Source organism: Diadema setosum, chromosome 20 (genome assembly GCF_964275005.1).
Source record: "Diadema setosum chromosome 20, eeDiaSeto1, whole genome shotgun sequence".
Classification (NCBI taxonomy): domain Eukaryota; kingdom Metazoa; phylum Echinodermata; class Echinoidea; order Diadematoida; family Diadematidae; genus Diadema; species Diadema setosum.
This window is the reverse complement of record NC_092704.1, coordinates 7,539,455-7,558,911: the sequence shown is the minus strand read 5'-3', so window position 1 is coordinate 7,558,911 and position 19,457 is coordinate 7,539,455. Positions and strand designations below refer to the sequence as shown.

The window sequence follows — 19,457 nt, the reverse complement described above, 5'->3', positions numbered from 1 at the left end:
ATTGTCAGGGTTTGCAGCCAATAGAGAGGGTCTCTCTGGTCTGGTAATGCAGTCTATATCGGGGAAAAACAACGAAGTCAACAGATGGGTGCTACTATGCCAGTGTCCGAGGGCTGGTGTCCACTACCGTTCCCACTCCTTCCCTACCCCTACCCCTTCCCTTCCCCCCCCCCCCCTTCCCTTTGGAGTGCCGACACCACCCACTGAGGGCAACAGTACCGGAGCTGTGTTTACCTGTATCTGAGGGTTCATGGTGACAGACTAGCAGGCCTACTTGCTGCTGGACTGAGCTGGTGACGCTGATGTCTACTGGGGAACGACAAGAAGCTGTTTACCAGACTGAGTCCAGATCCTTTACCACCCCCCCCCCTCCATCTCTTTCAATTTCCCCACCCTCAGTTAGTAGCAGGCTCCATTCCCGAACACTTGAGTAAAAGGTTATTTTTTTTCAACTTGGCCTGTTAGTAATAAAAGATTTATAATAGTAGGCATTATATAAGAAAGTAAGCTAATTTGTTGAGATAGCCAAATTTCTTCTTTTTGTTTCAAGAAAGTCGCGGGACGAGTCATGAGCAAGTCGACGTGCTTAGAGGCTTAATGGAAACACTGTAGAATTTCGTAGGCTTTTTGGTGGCAGGGGTAATTTGGGAGTCGTTAGAGACTTGAGGCCAAATTCTGCCGGAGTAGACAGACAGCGACGCGTGGCCACCGACATCGTGTGTGGGGCGCATAATGCTCTTTTGTGTGGTGCAGCAGTTTTATGTTAAGGATTGAAATCCCAGAGGGGTGACCGGAGCGGTTATGAAAGGATTTTATTCTTTATTGCTTTATTCTTTATTCTATTGGAGAGAGTAATGTGCACTTACTTAGAGATGTTATTCGGAAAGAGACGGGTAGGAAGACTTGGAGTCTTAGTGAGTCTACTGTCTACAGGAGTTCGCTAGTAGGATGAGGTTCGCACAGGTTATCAGGAACAAAAGCACGGAAGAAATTTCACTTTCTGACAACAAATTGGGTCTCAAAATGAGATGTCTTTAAATAACATTGTAGTGGAGTAGTATTTCTTACATAGTAGTCTCCATGATAAAGAGGCAGTCATTAAACTAAATTATGGAGAATTATATTTACAATATTCATGTGACTTTGAATGTCACGAGTGGTCTAACTACAGTACCACGTCATATGTGGTACGTTCTGAGCTGGGATATCGTAGATTCGTAGTTGGGTCTACAGCGTGCCGTTAGTGAACCTTGGTCAGATTAAGCTGGGAAAATACTCATATTCAAGTTGGTTCTTGTCTCTAAGAGAAGATGTTTGAAATGTTGTAAATGAAATGATTTGTATATATACTTGTACAAACAGAATTTAGACTTATTAAAGTCTAAAAGTTATAAGTTAAATTCAAACGTTCGGACATCAAGTTTGTAGTTGTACTGCCTGGATGCTGGAATGAATGCATACAGTGATCAGTGATTGAGGTTGTGGATATGAGATTTAATTAAGTATTGTAGATTAACAAAGACACTGGACAAATCTATGCACCACGTTCATATACTTTGAACAAACGAACCGCACATCGAAGCCTTTTAAACACGTTACCAACAAACGCGAGGTCCTAGAACTTATTGGATAGCCTTGGTGATTGGAGGGAGAGTGAGTGCCTGAGATGTTTGTATACCTGTGTGTGTACTCGCATGTAGAAGTCTAGCTGTGACAGTTAGAGACTGAGGCTCTACTTTAAATGCTTACCTACACATGATCTATGTTAATTTGGATACAGAGAAGGTTAGAAGAATTCTGACTTAGCTTACCCTAAATGCTTGGTCGATTCTCTGAGGTATTTCCTCGTATTAGATGAATAAGATGAGCGAATGATTGCCGATGCTAGTTTGTGTGGGCTGTGCTAGACTAGAGTACTCAACTGAGAGTGGTGCACATGCTCGAGTGGCGCGAACATGAGGTATGCGCGCATGTGAGATGCAGTGTGTGCGTGCGCATTCGGTACTGACACTGGTGATGATTAATTATAGGCGTCAAGGTTATACGCAAGAGGAATACCAGTATGTAACGTACACATGCAGCCACAACATTCTTTAGCGTAGACATCGTTTACATATAGGACTCACTCAAGTTACAGATCTCTCTCTCCAAACACGTTAGCTGAGGAAGTTAGTTCTCGACTTCTCAGCAGGGAGTGGTACACCCAAAAATTACCTGGTGGCAGCATACTACAGGATTAGGAGACGTGGATATTCTCAGATGTTCAGTCTCTATTTATTTCCCCCCCTCCCCCCTTCTCGCGTTACAATATAAAAACTCAAGATTGACTTAGTTGACCCATTTCACCTGTTTTGAGTCCTCAAGTAAAATCGAGGGGTGCGACTTTTTGTTTGTTTTGTGATGCACGGTCACATATTACTCACTACAGATGTGTTCTTTTATGGCACAACATTGTGGTGTCAAATCAAACAGAATATTTAGTCCCTTCACAAACTGAGACCCTTACCCATCCGTCAATCTTGAGGCAGGTGTACCGGCCGTGATGCTACCCGTCGTCGACACCAGTCCTCCGCCGCCCATGCTGGGGGATGACCGCGCCCCGAGTGTTCCCGACCTGCTGGGACCGCTCACCTGTGACTTGGCACCCCCCTGACCAGATGATGGGCGACTCCCACCGCCTCCACCACCTCCTCCTCCACCCCCTCCTCCTCCTCCACTCTCTCTTCCTTGTCCTCTGCTTGGTGTGGTTCTTCCTGCTTGGAAGCAAAACAGGAAATTCAGAGATTAAGAGATACTGACAGATACTGAGACTTGTAATAAAAGGAAATAGCAGATCAAGAAATGTTTTTCTTTGTTGGTGAGCAGTAGCTATGTATGAAATAAGTACCGGGTAGTAATAATTGGCAGAGCATTGCATTATCCTTGATTTTTCCCTAACCTACAATGCATGCTATCATCAGAGTGCCATCTTATGAGGCTCATAACAGACACTATCCCTTCAACACCCAAAGTTTCTTACAATGGCAACGTCAAGTCACTAAGGAGTTGGCAAAATTCACATTATTATTCAGAGATTTAAGTTCAGAGGAGGGTGATGTAGGTGTGTTAGAAACAAGGTAAACTTCTATTCCAGAATAGCCCTCCCTATATAGCATTGTGGGACTGTAGAACCTTACATGATGGTCGATCGTGCCCTTGCTCTCATATTTGATGAGCTACAACAAAAGGATCCGAAAGTCGAGGGGGCTTAGCACCAGCAGTCTACGCTCGACCAATTAGTAACCAGGATGCCACACACTGACCAATAAGATCGCTCCCTCATTGCTAGGAGCGGAGAGTATCTGCGGCCCTTTATCCAAATCTTCAGACACATTTCTGTTCCGTTAGAAAAAGTCAGAAAATCATGGCTCAGAAAAATGCTAATTTCTTGCCTTTCCTTTGATCATCTAGCTTTGAAATTTCAGGAGAAAGACGAAACATTAGACTATTAGACTGCAGAATTATGCCGAAAACAGAAATTCAATGGTTTTGACGATTTTGATGATCTGACTTCCAATTCGATTTTCTCAGCTCAGCCGTCAGCTACTTTCAGATCCTTTACTTGTGGCAGGTCACACATTTTCCATCAAGTTGCATGTGATTCACTCAAGCAAGGAAGATCTCTGCGGCCCGATTTGTCAATTATCGCTATTAGAATTTGATTATGAATAATGCCTCCGGCACCACTTCGTGGCGGAGGCATAAAAATTAAGTAGCAACCACAATCAGGTAAGTACTGATATTGTGGACTTCTGGCAAACCTTTTCGGCCAACATTTCACATTTTTGTTGTTACCCAACTGGTATTGCATTATTACAGCATTATTCTGCGCATTGCTAATGCATACAGTGTACATTCTAGAGTGAAAATCGACAGTTCTGCAGGCATAAGAGAACTATAATTTGGCTCGAAGGGGTTACTCACCCGAGGAAGGGGTTGATCTTCCGTGATTCACACTCATGAGGTGGCTGCTGGGTGAAGACCTCATTCCATGACTTGGAGTGGAATGAAGGTGCTGGGCGCTTGCAGGCAGGGCTGATGCCTCTGGGCCCATGGGGTGCCCAACAAGACCCGCTGCTAACCGATGACTGGCCCCAGCCGAGAACGCAGCATTGGTGTGCACCCCACTACCAAGGGAGGGACTGCTTCCTGTAGTGGTAGTGGTGGTTATGGTGGTCGTGGTGGTCGTGCCAGTAGAGAGAGAGGATATTGATAGCCCCATAGGTGTCGAGTGGTTCAAACTGACTGGGGTTGAACCGCTGCCGAGCTGGGCCACGTGATTGGTCAAGGTGGGGTGGTGGGACTGGTTGAGAGACGAACTCGGCGATTGGTTGAGGGCCTGGACGTGGGCGGGGCTCCCCGACAGGCTCAGGGACGACTGGTTTAGGGAATGGTTCAATGACTGGTTCAGTGACTGGTTGAGGCTGTGTGTGCTGCTGTAGCTGCTCATTAAATCCTACAGAAACATGCACAGAAAACAGCTCTTGAAAATAGGTACAAATGTGTCTCCAGAAAGAGCAAATATTTTGCCTAAGGCATACAGTGATCATGTATGGACAGGAGAGTTTCTCGCGTTTCTATTTGAATATCTGTTTAGAAACATTGCAATAAGTCACTTAATTTTCACATCAAAGTTTCATATGTGCAGATCACTTCACCAACTCCTGACATGCCCTAAAAATTTTAGCAAAGACAAAACCATTATTATGGTGGGTTTCTTGTAGAGTATCCTTCAATCAAAGGAATTTATCTGCTATGCATTTAAATTTTTCAACACTACTGGATGGCTTTGACCAGATATTAACAAACCACACTGCCTTCTTCACAACATGTTTTGCTTCAACACAATACATCAAGGTTCATCAAATCATTTTCCAAGGAGCCCTCAAAGAAAAGACACCATGGTAATGATTACATTTCTTGTTATATCCTGGGATACTGGGCGCAAAGAAGCTCTAAAATGTGTGCATAGCTCCTAATACGACACTGACAGAGGTGATAAATCAATTTATTACATTCAATCTGCAGTACCTATATGGTACACCAAGTCAAAAAGTAAGCATACGACACTAACCTGCCCCTGAGCATTGTGCAGCACATTGTTGAAGCGTGGACTGCGCGAGTTTGACGCGCTGCCCACAGAACTGGGGCTGTTGGTATCCCCGCCGGGGCCAGGGCCAAGGCCCAGCCCCATGGCATTGGGCGTGGCGCCCCCCTGGGTGAGGGGCAGGGAGAGACGGGCATTGACGGCCAGCAGGTGGTCCCGGCGCTGGAGCAGGGTGCTGATGTGTTGCTCCAGCCGTAGGTTCTCTTGGCGGAGTTGGTGGAGGCAGGACAGCAGGGAGGCGACTGGGATACGATAGGACAGCAAAGAGGATACAAGAAAAAGTTTACTCATGAGAAACTTGCTGTGAAGAATGTCTGAATACTATAAAGAAAACATAACATGTCACAAGAACTTTCCTCACAGAGGAAATGTCTTTTGAATTGCAGCCATCACATCAGGAAAACACAGCACAGATATCATTTTTTCATAATTAATGACTATTCCACCATTTTTCCCCGACAATGTCATGTCATATTATGAACTTTCTGTAGGAACATAACTCTAACATCTCTTTAAAAAATCCTCTGTTCCTCTGTTTCAAAACCAAATATGTGACTTCTCTTAATTTTGCAGTAAGGTATGAATTTCCTAGTTTAAGCAGAAGTGTGTGAATATCTGTTCTCCAGGCAGGGAGAAAATGTTTGTAGCTGACAAACAGACAGGCTAAGGAAATGATATTCTTGGAATTGTTAGTGTGATATAATTCAACCTCTACTTGAGTCAACCTGAAGGACAGCATAACACAAAGTGAAATGAAAGGTGTGTGTGTGTGTGTGTGTGTGTGTGTGTGTGTGTGTGTGTGTGTGTGTGTGGCTGCTGACAGGGCATATACTCACTGTCCAGGTGGGAAGATTGCTGCATTAAAAACTCTGAACTCTGGTCCCACTGCCGCTCCAACAGCTGCTCCATGGTCGCTGGCATTGAGGGCCTGAACAATTTAAAGACAACTTCATTGTAAGGTCACTTATATACACATTCTTAACATAAGTATTCTTCATCCTTATCAGGGCCTACATGTATGTTGTTTTCATAATCTTGTAGTTGAGTTCAACAACATGCTGTTAATGTTCACTAAAGAATCAGTCATTGTTTTTGAAGAATCTGGTTATTGCGCCACATTGTGAGACAATTACAAATGGTTCAGACATTTAGGTGATTCTTTTACAGTAGTCATCTCACTTCATCAATGAGATGTTGTATGCCTTCATTGAAATTTGTACACAAATATGTAAGAGAATATTGACAAATTCTCGCTCATGAAATATGGGTCACATAAACACTGATATAAATCATTCCTCGTCGGGTCATAAAGCTTGTGGAGAGACACAGAATGGTTTCATTGCAAAGCAAATCAACCAAGATTTTTTTTACATAAGCAAGCAAAGCACCAAATATTCCAAAGGAGAGTCAACTTCAAAAATACCCTGCCTTCACATCTTTGACAATATACTGTTAAATTTCTCTCCAGCCCCAGTGCTTTTATTCGGTACCTTCAGGGGTCTCCTGCAAAATCAAGAAATACTAATACAGCAATTCATGAAACTGAAATTTGTAGTCTAATAATTAGAGACCACAAAAAAAAAGGGGGGGGGGTATTACAAAGATTTGTAAGTCTGTGTGAATGGTTTGTACATGTATATCTCTAAGAATGGCGTAAAAATGGAGTGTGGTGCTCACCCTGACGAAGACTGCTGGCTCTGCCTGACTGACCCGGGTCTTGGGGGACCAATGAGTAGACCACTCTGGCCAGCTGTGCTGAAGACATCGTGAATCGCCAGCTCATCTGGAAGATTCACAAATGGGGAGGTTTACTTTGAAAAGCACATGGTCACGGTGGTTTAGTCAAATGCATTATATGCGGGCGCACGGCGCAAGTTTCCTATAGAGACCTACGCTATCGACTCCTCTTTAGCGCTTACGCTGTGACCCATTTTCCCCCGAGTCCGAAGAAGTCCGATCCACTGTAGTTAGTGGTCCGATCACAGTTCGGCTCATGATTCGACTGAGGGGATGACAGCTTTAGCCAACTTCTTTTGTGATGTCATAATAAGAAACATGCATGCACGCACCCTGGCATTACGACAGACTGCGTGATGCACAGAGAAGACAACGAAGGCAACGTTACCTAGCAACACCTATGCACTTTGCTCTTGACGACAGTTCAACTTCGGCAATCTTCGTATCAATGCTAATGGTGATCGGCAGTATCATCAACAGCGCCCTTTACACTACCGGGACTATGCGCCTTTAAGATCTGCAGCGAGCTGAAGGTTATAAACTTTGAAATGGACAGCAGGCAAGGCAACACTCTCTCTTAAAACATCACTAGCAGTTTGTGAAATACTATGGCATCCCACACTATTTCCACCCAGTATAGAACAATTATCACCATTTGTGTTCAGTTGATTTGTTTTTCTTTGCGTAATATCATACAGTATAGATCCCTTGCAACTCTTACAGCGATACAAAGGGCTACAACACACAATACAGTGGCTGTTGAAATGGAAGTGTGGCACAAAATTAATTTCAAAATACTTCAACTGCATATGCAGCATGAAAATGGAGCTTTAAGTGCCTTCAGGTAAGACCGACTATGACAGCCACCAACAATGACATCTTTAATATGTTTTTTACTTGATGCCAAGTAATTCCTGTTATTACTACTACTTTTAAAGAAATATTTCACATAATGTGGTCCTTGTTCTCTGTAACAACCATTTTAAATCAAACAAGAGACCCGGGGGTCTCGTGCTCACCTAAGTATCGCAAGTTCACCTTCCATGCATTCTTGCAGACTCTTACCTGAGAACATTAGAAACTTATGGTGGCTGTAGCTTTGAGAGCTGGGGGCATGGTGTCCATTTACATATTCCACCACACTGGCAAAATACCTGCCAAGTACCGGTACACTGTACTTTATAGAATGTTGGATTATGCAGTGTGGAAACAAAGACTTAAAGCCCTATCACTTTTGATTCTAGAGAAAAATATTTTTGAATATTCATTAATTTAGGAGGTTTGGACCCCCTGGGGCCCCCAAGGAAAGCATGGTGCCCATTCAAACACTTTGAGATCTTTTCCCCCTAGGAATGCTACTTGCCTATTTTGGTGAAAATCCATTATGTTGTTTTCTGCGATAAGATGAAAATTTAGGCCTGCATGTGGACCACCCCCCCCCCCCCACCCCATCCCACTTCCTTGGGTCTCAAAGGGGGGGGGGGGGCACCCCCGATTCTCCCATGAACAAACTTGAAGCAACAGTCATCAATATACCAACTCATTAACTTAGCTCAATCACTTCTGGTTCTAGAGAGAATCTGTAAAGATTCCTAAAGGTGGGGCATGGTGCCCATTTGATGGAATTGCGATTCTATCCCCCTAGGGATGCTACCTGCCAAGTTTGGTGAAAATTCATAATGGCATTTTCAAGAAAAATACGAAAATGTACAATTTGGGCCCCATTAGGACCCTTCCCCACTCCCCTCCCATGGGTCCCAAGGGGGGGGGGGGGGGGGCACCCCTGATTCTGCCATGAACAAACTTGAAACTACAGTCATCAATGTACTAACTCATAGTATTGACTTAGCTCTATCACTTCTGGTTCTAGAGAAGAAGATTTTTTTAGATTCCTTAATTTGGGGGGTTTGGGCCCCTCTGGGAGCCCCCCAGGTGGGATATGGTGCCCACTTGAACAAATTGAGATCCTATCCCCCTAGGGTTGCTACCTGCCAAGTTTGGTGAAAATCGGTCAAGGGGTTCTCAAGAAAAAGATGAAAATGTAAAAAGTTTATGCACGACGCACGACAGACGACGCACGACGGACGAAGAGCGATCACAATAGCTCACATGAGCCTTCGGCTCAGGTGAGCCAAAAACCATTGGAAGCAGAGGCAAGATATCATGACATCAAAAGGAAATCTGGGTACATTGAAGTCATTCTGCATAATAAATGAAGATTGCACCATAAAAATCAATAGTGAGACTGCAACTGGCTTACCTGGATTTGTGGACGAGCTATTTGAGTTGCCCGACCCATCAGCACCAAGAGAGGGCGCCAATCCCTGAGACATCACTCCACGCTGACCGAAGGAATAGAGACTGACCTCGCGCGTCAGCGGGCTGGCCAGCGCGGCACCGCTGCTGGACCGCCGGCGCTTCTTGCTGCCGTAGTCATCGTCGCCGTTGTGATCCCTGCGGCTCCGCGAGTTCATCTTGCTCTCTTTGTTCTGTCTCCTGTGCTTCTTCTTTTCATGCTTCTCGCTCCCGCTGCCGAGGATCATCTGCTTGTCCTTGCGGTCCTCCTCCACGGCTTTTTTCGTATCCTCACCCTTGATGTCTGGGGGTGGCGAGGTGGATGGCGAACCCACCTTCTCCACATCCACTGGTGTATTGCCACTGCCCGTCGCGCCTGATGTTGAACTGTTGCTGACCGGCGTCACGCGGTCGGGATCGACGACCATGGCTTCTGGCTCTGCCACTGGCGGCAGGTCCTTGACCATGACAGTTTCCGTGATGACCATCGGCGTCGTGGACACCGACGACGGAGTTGGGGTGCGGGAGGGCTCCCGCGAAGCCGCCTTCCTCCCCTTCCCGCTCTTGGCATTGCTCGGAACATTCTCCACCGAGGGGGCTGGGGATTGCGTCCCCTCCTCGGTCACAGAGTTGTGTTCCCCGCCCTCACTACTACACTCCTCCTCGGGTGCAGCAGCGTTGTTCCCCGCCCCTGCCACCGTTTCAGCACTACCACTTTTTCCTGAGCCACCTTTTTTACTCTTCTGTCCATTCCCAGAAGTCACTGTGTTTCTCCTGAATTTCAGGATGAGCGAGCTGTCCCCACCACCAGTATTACTCGTCGTCTCCTCCGATATTGCCGTCGAGGGGACAATCATGGTTTCTGTGAAGTTTGCATTGGTGAATTTTGCACTGTGTCCAGAGGACAAGTTGCCCACTGTGGTTTGGGCTCCACTGTCATTACTGTCTTTGGCATTATAAACAGGGCACACCTCAAATGTTCGAACCTTCTTCTCAGACTTGGTACGGTGCCTCTCCTTCAGGTCTGCTTTGGTTTTGTCCGAGGGCCTGTCGGCTTGCCCTTTTTCCTTCTCTGGAGTGCTGTAGTTGCTTCCAAATGGCCTGAAAGGAGGGATTGTCTTGATGTCTTTATCCTTCTTCTGGAGGAAAATGGGAAAACCAACAGATAGAAGGAAAGAAATGAAAATGATTAAATACTGTTGATAAAACTGCAAAAAAACAGTACAAAGTAATTTTTTTTTTTTCAGAATGAGTTGCAATTATGTAACAGTTCATTGCATATCATAAAATTCTATTTTTATCTAGGAAATTTTTTCATGGGTTTTCAATAACACTTTTGTACACACTTCTCTGTAACACATTGTTGTTGTTTGGTTTTGTTTTGTTTTGTTTTGTTTTTTTCCTTTTGGTTAAGCAGGTGTTTCTGTTGAGAGGTATCACAAAGTGATCCTCACACCTCTCAGCTCCCATACCCCTATCCCCCATCACACCTACAAGAACTCATTCCTGAACTGTTCCATGTCAAATTGTGCACTTCTTGTACGGGCTCTTGGATGTCTGGCAAACTCACAAACTATTACTTGAGGACAGTTGGAATGTCAGTTAGGTTAGTAATAAAACACATCACCCTCCCAATCCCAAACATGCATACAGGCCCACTTACACACACACACACCCACCCTCCCAAACATGCGCATACACATGCTCACACATACAGGCATCAAGAAACATTGACTCAGGCAATGCCATCATCAAACACAACTTGAAAGAGAAAGCTTTTCTCACCAGCTTCTGGTAGTGGTAGTTACAGTAGCCAGTGTACTTGACATTGTCGTTGTGCTGGCCGGCTTCTTCGCACAGAAGCCCCTCTTGCTGAGCACTGCAAGAACGGTTAGAATGAGATGAATTCCGACGAGTTTAACAATCTCACTGGCCACATTTTGCAACATCCAGTTTGATCAAACACAGCGAGGTCTAGTACTGTTTAAGTCCTCAGAAAATTACAAGTTGTGACACATGCTTTAATTTCACACAGGCTGGTCAAATGTCAGCGAGCAAAAGGATAATACATGGTTGTATGATTGTGGAAGGTTTTTCAATGTTTTGTCAGGGGCAAAGAATTTCTTTTTACCCATGTATCATCACAAAACAGTTCATGTAAACTAATGGCAAAGAACACCTCATCAAAGAACTATCTTTTGCATTATTATTAGAACACAATTTGTATGCCATGGTAAAAACCTCATGACCGATAATTTCGAACAAGTGACAGATTTGGACTGAACAGATACAGAATGGTATTTTTCAAAGTAATTTTCTTGATGTATGCACCATCAACTAGTCTGTAGCATCTCCCCTTCTGCAATTTATATCTCGTCACCCAAAGGTTTTCTTTATATGGTCAACTGCAGGACGGGGTGGGGTCTCACCATGTGACGTGGAAAGACTGTCGACAGCCGTTGCGATTGCAAGTCATGCAGCAGCCAGACGTTGCTTTCGATTCTCTTCCCTTCGTTTCACAGAGGAAGCATGACTGGAAATGGGAAGGGGTTGTTTGTTTGTTTTTGTGTAAGGGGTGGGAGATGAAGAGAGATCAGATTTACAAGACTTCTCAAAATATTGATAGAAAATGCAAAACAAACAGACTATAAACAGAAAGCAAAAATGTGATGTTTCCTGAATATTCATGACACCAACGCTTTCTCAAGTACTGTAATACGAGGAATGTTCGTGTGCATTTTAATTTCGCGAATTTCGCGAGTGCCAAGATTCGCGAAATTAAAATGCACGCGAAATTTCTTGTCTACACTATGTGCATTGAACACCAGTGGCAATTCGCGAAAATTTCATGCCACGAAAAAGGCTGTCGGCTCCAATTCGCGAAAATTTCGTGCCGCAAATATATCATGTTTTACAGTAATGCAACTGACTTGTACATAACAATCAACTGTATCATCTCTGCAATCACATATTGCACGAAGACAAAATCACTTTACTTGTATAAAGCCTCCAAATTCAGATATTTTTTTTTTTATTCAGTTTATATTGGTGCTGTAACTACAAGTGTCAAAAAATTTGAAATTCATAATCTACATGACTATAAAAACAATATCAGTTCAAGTACAGATTTCATCCCACACACAAATATCAAACACACTACTTTAGGGTCATTCTTCAAGAATCCAGGACAGCCAGTTTAATACAATGAAAAGGGGGTTCATCTCACTATGACACTAAAACAATGGAAAAAAGAATATTGTAAGAATTGATCAGAAAAAGTAAGATTCTATCAACATTGGTACCTTATTGTATCTCTCATGGGGAACCATATTCAGCAAAATGGGCTCCATTGTTGAGACGTTTCCAAAGCACACCTCAGGTATATACAGTGCACAGACTACATGGGCCCAACCTGAAAAGAATCATACAAAGATAAAATGAATACAGCATAATGAATCAATTAAAGCACATACAGAGTCTACAGCAACAGAGAATTTACTAGGTGATAAAACTGGGATTGATTATTACACATTTTAATATTTACACTTGATATCCTGGCTCTGCAACAATGTACAGTAATAATACAATTGCAAACAAAACTACAATGTAGACAACCAAACAAACACAAAGTAGACAAGACTTGATATAATTCCAACCCAATGTAATTCAACAATCATTATCGAATGCTTCATGATTCATCTTAATAACATGGCTCTGAAAGGGATTCACATTGTAAATACTTCTTTACGACAGGGCCAAAGCATCATGACCTACAATGTAGGACAGGCATATAAAGTCTTAAAGCTGATACTGTACAAAAGAAAAACAACATTCTTTCTGCTTAGATCATGTCATCAAAACATTAATGAACTTCCAAAAACATGAAACAAAACCCAAATAAACACAGAAAATGAGATAATTCTCTTGGCAAATTTTCATTACTTTTGAAAGAAAAATATCATCCTCGGCAACCCCATTAAAAACAAAACAAAAAAATACAAACAAGGAACCAAAAGTAATTCTCTGGTGTTCCCATAACAAATGCCCAGATTACCATCTAGTCATGTTTGGCATTGAAAGACAGATCGCTGGAATATCTGTCTTGCATAAACAGTGTCAGGTCACTTGATAACAAAAATAAGCAAGACAGTTGGATCTGGCTCAAAAGCTGATATCCATGCTCTACCTTGAAGCAAGGATGAACACCAGTCGCATGTGCACATATATATGTACATTGTATGCACACATGCAAGACACAATGCAAGCTGCCTACATAATTATACACTTAGAAGTTCAGCACTTCCAAAAGAGTGTATTTATAAACAAATTCAGCTGCATGGAATGATATGCCACCAGAGTACAGTTAGAGTCACACCATGTCTTCTTCAATATTTTTCTTTATCAGAAAGACATCAATGTATTTGGAGTAACTTCCAAGGCTCTCTCATCACCTCACAGTACAAAAGTCTCCACAGTAATGTGGCACATCCACTAATTAGGAAAAAGTTTAACATTTCCTTATTCAGAATGTAAATCCAATCCTTCAGTCTCGTAATTGGGCAGTCTGTTTGATCGGGTAATAATATGCTCTAAAACCCACACTATGACATTCAGTGCAGAGTATTGTTCTATTTATCTACTAAATTATCAACTAGAAAAAAATTGTCATCTCTGCTTACCTCCATTGTCTGTCCTCTTTAATGCACCTTCCCTCTGTGGACATAGTTCGCATCTCTGGAGATGAAGGGGGGGGGGGGGGGGTAAGGGCACGGAAAGAGAAGAGTTGTGGGTAATGTTTAATTGTTGCTTACCCACAGTTACTGACAGTATTAAAGGCAGTCATATCAGAAACAATGAATACTGTTTGAGGGCACAATTGGGGAGCAGACTGATTTGTGTACTTTGCTAAACAAGCGACCAAGCAACACTGTAGTACAATGTACATGCAGTACAACACACATTATATTCAACTGCACTCGTGGCCAATTTGATTTCCTTTTTTTTCTATCAATCAACGAGTGCTAAAATTTGATGTTTTATCTTGCAAGAAATCATTAACGCATACAAGATGTAATACAGTGAAAGGGGGATGGTGAAAGAAATTAAAACTTCCTACATGTAGTTAGAAATACACACACAAAAGAAGAAGAAGATAGACAGACAGACAGTATACACTTAATATAAAATTTCTATTTTTTTTTTTTTTTTTTACGGAAACTTTAATACAGAGAACAATTGGAGGCAAAACAACTTACCACACGGGCTGCCCTTTCCTGAGATTCACATTTGCGGCAAAACCAAGGCCCTGTCGGCACTGATACAATGCCATAGCATGCTGTGAAACAAAAACAAAACAAAACAAAATATGACATACAAACATAACTTTTTCACTTTAAATACAATGTACATCGACTCCTGAAACAGGTTATTGTACTTACAGTGTACCAGGTGTCTGAGCAATTGTAGGGACCTGCTTCACTAAAGGGGTTGAGAACTTGCTCAAATTAATCAAATGAAAGCTTCACTTTGTCATACATGCATGTCACATACACGTTTGTACATATGTTGTATGTGTATCTCATATCTCAAATATGTCCACAATGTGAGACATCATGCCCGAATATTTTCCTTTCCTCAGAAAAGCGTACAAACATTTCCTCTGATATACAATGTACAGTTCTATCGTCTTCGTAGACTATTAACTTCTTGAGCAATTGTAACGTATACAAATTTACCATCAGAAAGTTCCATCTTCAAGACACGGATGAATGGAAATTTGTGTTGGTGTATTTTTATGTTGTTGTGTGTAGTCTCAATCAAGACCAAGTACATGTACTTGTACCTGTGTGAAAGTCTGCTACAATCTCCTAATGATAGGGAAGGGTGAGGTTGGGGAAGTGGAGTTACACACTGCATTAAGTTGTTTATTGACATTCTGTCTCTCCCTTTTTATTCAAAACTGTGTACAGTACATGTAGGTCATATACACAATGTTTAACCTGAATTGTTTCAATGCAAAGGTGCAGTTTTTTACGGAAATGTGGGGACAATTGGGAAGCAGCATTTGAAATGAAGCACATACAGTGTACATTGCAAATGTACTGGTACACTATTATACGTACAATTGTATTTGTTTCTTCTTTTTTTTTTTCAATCAGATGAAGCCTGTTGTAGGAACTTACGATTGTATAACACTAGCTTTCTTTCAGCCCCCTTTCAATGCAACATGGCACTCATTAATTACTGTCACATCTCTAGACTATCCTCTGTCCCAAGATATTCAAGTGGGTAATGTTAGTGCTGACAAATCAAATTGTTCATGAATGAAAACATTTGAATTTGGAATGAAAGATTCTCCTACAAATGTACACACTGTGGTTAGCAGACTACAGCTGTAGAATTGTTTTACAAAGAATACTACTCTGCATTTGTAAACTTTTTGATATCTATGTACATTTGTATGTACAACTGTACAGACGCAGTAGGGCTGCACACTAACCATTTTTTCCTACTGGTGCGACTTGTCCCTGTCAGACCAGAAGATACCTACAATTGTACACTTATACATGTACATGCACATGTAATTTTCCATTTTTTATTATACAACACCTCAGAATGATGTCGAATTGTGATTGGCCAAGAACATGTCACATGACATTCAATAAATAATACCTATCAAACTCATTGAGAGTGACAGCCATTCAATAGGCCCCTGGCATGGGCCTATTGCATGGCTCGAAGGTACTATAGCACGGCTTCGCGGGGGGCTACTAATGCATGGCCGCTCACAGAGTTCTGTGGCTCACACCCACCCGTAGCAAAGCGCCGGCAAACTACATGTACATTGTACGTGCTGGCCGGCTGCGCTGCGCTGCCGGTAAGTCTCACATACCAGGCGCGGCGGAGTACTGCAACGTTAACGTGTACGCGCAGCTACTTTACCTAGCTAGTTGCATGTATCGCGGCCTTTACACCTACTGCTGTGTTTTTACTTTTGACTCTGATCTACTATACGTGGACCACAGTGATCCCAAAATCAAGACTTCATTTCAAGTTGAGAAACCGTAATTTGATTATTTTTCTGTGTTTTTATACAAAATCATTTTCGGAAATAGACAAAGTCTAACTGCTAGACCTACTACTAGATCTACCGACATCTCAGATCGGCCTAACAGTCAGGCCTAACTCGATCTAACGTAAGCGTATAATGGGTATAGACCCTGCGGAGTTTGTGATTCCTGTGACTGTGTGGTCAAATCGTGACGAGTGCTTGAAAGCAGTACATAGGGTGGTTTAAAATTCTCTGCCTGATTGTTACATTTATTTTTGGGCCTTCCTGAGTTGGCGGTCAGTAATTTAGTACTGTGATTGTGGACAAGGTGTTGTATAAAACGAATAATTTATGATTTTGTTCGTGCATTGGGGCACGTAATACCGCACTCGGCGCGAGATTCGCCACTGGTCTATTCAACGCGGCGCTACGCGCCTTGTTGAATAGACCAGTGGCTTATCTCGCGCCTCGTGCGATATTCGTGCCCTATGCACTCACAACTCATAAATTATTCGTATACTGATCCTAACCTACAGTTTGCTGGTCCTTCAAATTCAAGAAGTTCTTCATTGAGTTGATTAATGGCAATTACAAATGTGATATTACTATTATTCATTTTTTTAACTGGTCATGTCGAACAAGATTTTTTGGCAACTCCTGAAAAGTTTAATACTGGCAGCGATTTTCACTGGTCTGAGGACGCTGGACCAGTGCCAGTGTTATTGAAGTGTTGCCTACGATGTACAGTTGTACAAAAACAATTTCAATTCTACAAAAACTTGACTTTTTAGAACTCTAGTCAAACAATACTGTGGGTTTGTTTGTTGTTGTTTTTTTGTTTTTTTTTTATGTTTTTTTTTTTCTGTATATGGACAGTTTTATTAAGTAGGACCAGAGTTCATGCTATGATGTGGAAATTTATGTACTATAAAGTTTAGGTTAACTTCAGTGGCATCCTACAGTTCCAGTTTGCACACCTACGTTTGTACGTACATTTGTAGTCACATGTCACATTCCCAAAATATTAATAGAAAACAACCAGTGGAAAAAAATGCTGGAGTTTTAGAGTTTAATGAAACATCCTCCACAAAGACTTGCTTGAACATTGAGCATCCAAATTTCATGGCATTTACTGTACTTCAAATTTCTTTTTCATTGCCACCATCAGGACTTTAGAGGCATGCAACTACATATTTGTACCAAGTCACCTACATTGTACATTGTATAATTGGTTTCTATAATAAAAGTTAGTTTCCATACAAGACAAAAACTAACATACAATGTAAGTCATAACCCTACAAAGTCTGTGTACAATGTACACCTTGCACATGGGCGGTATTTATTACATGTTGTACACTTGTACAATACACTGCATGATTAAACATCGCAAGAGCAGCACGAGCCAAACTGGGGGTATAATATCCCATACGATTTAAAATTTGAGAAAAAAAAACTAGTGTAGCTGTATGTGAGCGTAATGAGCAATATTGATACATGTAGATACTTGTAGTGGCTACCCCTCGTGCGTTCTCTACCAGGCCACGTTAATTATTGGAGCACATCGCAAAGTGGTCCACTTTTGGCCCGGTTCAGCTCGGTACGGTACAGTTTGCCCTAGGAGTAGGAGAGTGCTTGAATGCACCTTACAGTTATTGTACAACTGTATGTCACTATAGAATAGTGTCTTTCACATTGGAAGTGAAATTCGGCAAAGTTAGAAATTTTGAGAAGTTTACATTATGTAGGTGAAGGCTGCTTAGCAATTTTACGACACACCTCCAAAACTTCACCAGAAAAATTTACAAGAAGGATCGATTGCAAAATTTCACACTTCATGCAAAGTTTGCTGCAGTGAAATGTTATGAAAATGCCTTTGTAATTGTACCACAGAAAAATTTGGGAAGTTTGTCATGTGACTTTCGCACAGAGAGGTGAACAGGAAGTGTCACGTCCTGTTCACCTCTCAAAATTTTGACAACTTTGACAATGAAAGCATGAGAGGAAACAAGTGTACATTTAGTTAAGTGGAGGGAGAAAATCTACAAGTAGAGAGTACGAGGACATGAACAAAATCAGTGTATTGACCACGCCGATCATCAGACATTTGCCTGTGTACCCATACTGGGAATAGCAATGGGAACAAGTGTCGTAGCACAACCTCTTGTACACGGCCTTGATCTTGCCAGCGAGTACCTACATGTACCTAAAGAAAATCTAAATTGACATTCATTCCTTTCATGATATCATGGGTTGGGTACAGTGGAATCTGACGATCCCGTGCCATAGACTAAATGTGGAGTAGGCCTAACAAAGATTTGCAGGGGTTTAACCTTCCGGGCTTCCCATACACTACAATGCAATGTAGTTTAAGTTTACTGTAAATACAACTAACATCTAACAACTAACCCCCTTCAACCCACGTCACCTGCACCACCACCAGGACTCGGGAGGCAGCCTGACTCAAGTGAGTTTCAGACAGACACCCAAAGCCAAGCCCAGGCAGAACATAGTAAGTTAGACTAAACTGTAAGTGTTAGAGTCTATTTTGAAACAGCAGTCTAACGTTAGTGACCGAGTTAATTTGTGAGATTAAAATTTTACACTTTGAGGACTTGTGTGATGACTCAGCCAACAATATTCCATTGAAACAGTTGCCTACACTACTTAACAACACTGTTCTCATCACATGAGACTAGCCCTTTATGCAGTCTCTGTGTCTACACCAGGGTCCCAAACACAAACATCCGTATCACCAGTCACACTTGTAAGTTGTAGTATCTCATCGCGTCGGTCATGCATGTATCCCCCATGTATTGTAGCTTCCACTTACCAGTACGTGAGCGTGCGAAACCAATGGGAATCACCTACCTTGGTGTACTGCAACATTACAACCATGTCCGTCGCAGTAAACTAGCGGGTTTTCAGTCCATCCGCGCTCGTCGCCACAAACGCAGCAACCACCAACCATCTCCTTCATTTTCATCTGTTAGACGGGGCAGAATATGGAGGACAGACCAGTAAGGCCTGGCTACCCTTCAGGCCCCTGTAACTTCATAATTTGATGCCTTCTTTCGACTTCAAGCTCAAAGATTTTCCTATTTTGTGCTTGCGCCACTCACTTCGCATGCGCAATGGCCTAGAATTGCATGATGGGATAGAAATTCAACGCCGCCAGGGAAGCGGGGTCAATGAACTTTGTACGACTGCAACATCCGCACGCTCGATCCT

The 19,457-nt window shown here is 42.4% G+C and overlaps 1 protein-coding gene across 1 annotated transcript in view; it reads right to left on the bottom strand.

The window, feature by feature from the left end:
* LOC140244060 (uncharacterized) overlaps positions 1-19,238 on the bottom strand; it is a 28,863-nt gene extending 9,625 nt beyond the window's left edge. The window contains exons 1-12 of the mRNA XM_072323710.1: positions 19,098-19,238; positions 14,434-14,513; positions 13,858-13,912; positions 12,481-12,590; positions 11,608-11,711; positions 10,964-11,057; positions 9,144-10,317; positions 6,824-6,929; positions 5,983-6,074; positions 5,114-5,388; positions 3,964-4,495; positions 2,507-2,753 (exon numbers count right to left, since the gene is read on the bottom strand). Coding sequence (XP_072179811.1) covers positions 2,507-2,753; positions 3,964-4,495; positions 5,114-5,388; positions 5,983-6,074; positions 6,824-6,929; positions 9,144-10,317; positions 10,964-11,057; positions 11,608-11,711; positions 12,481-12,590; positions 13,858-13,912; positions 14,434-14,513; positions 19,098-19,212 — 2,984 coding nt within the window. The 5' untranslated portion in view covers positions 19,213-19,238. The remainder of the gene's footprint in view (positions 1-2,506; positions 2,754-3,963; positions 4,496-5,113; positions 5,389-5,982; positions 6,075-6,823; positions 6,930-9,143; positions 10,318-10,963; positions 11,058-11,607; positions 11,712-12,480; positions 12,591-13,857; positions 13,913-14,433; positions 14,514-19,097) is intronic.
* Between the last annotated feature and the right edge of the window lie 219 nt (positions 19,239-19,457).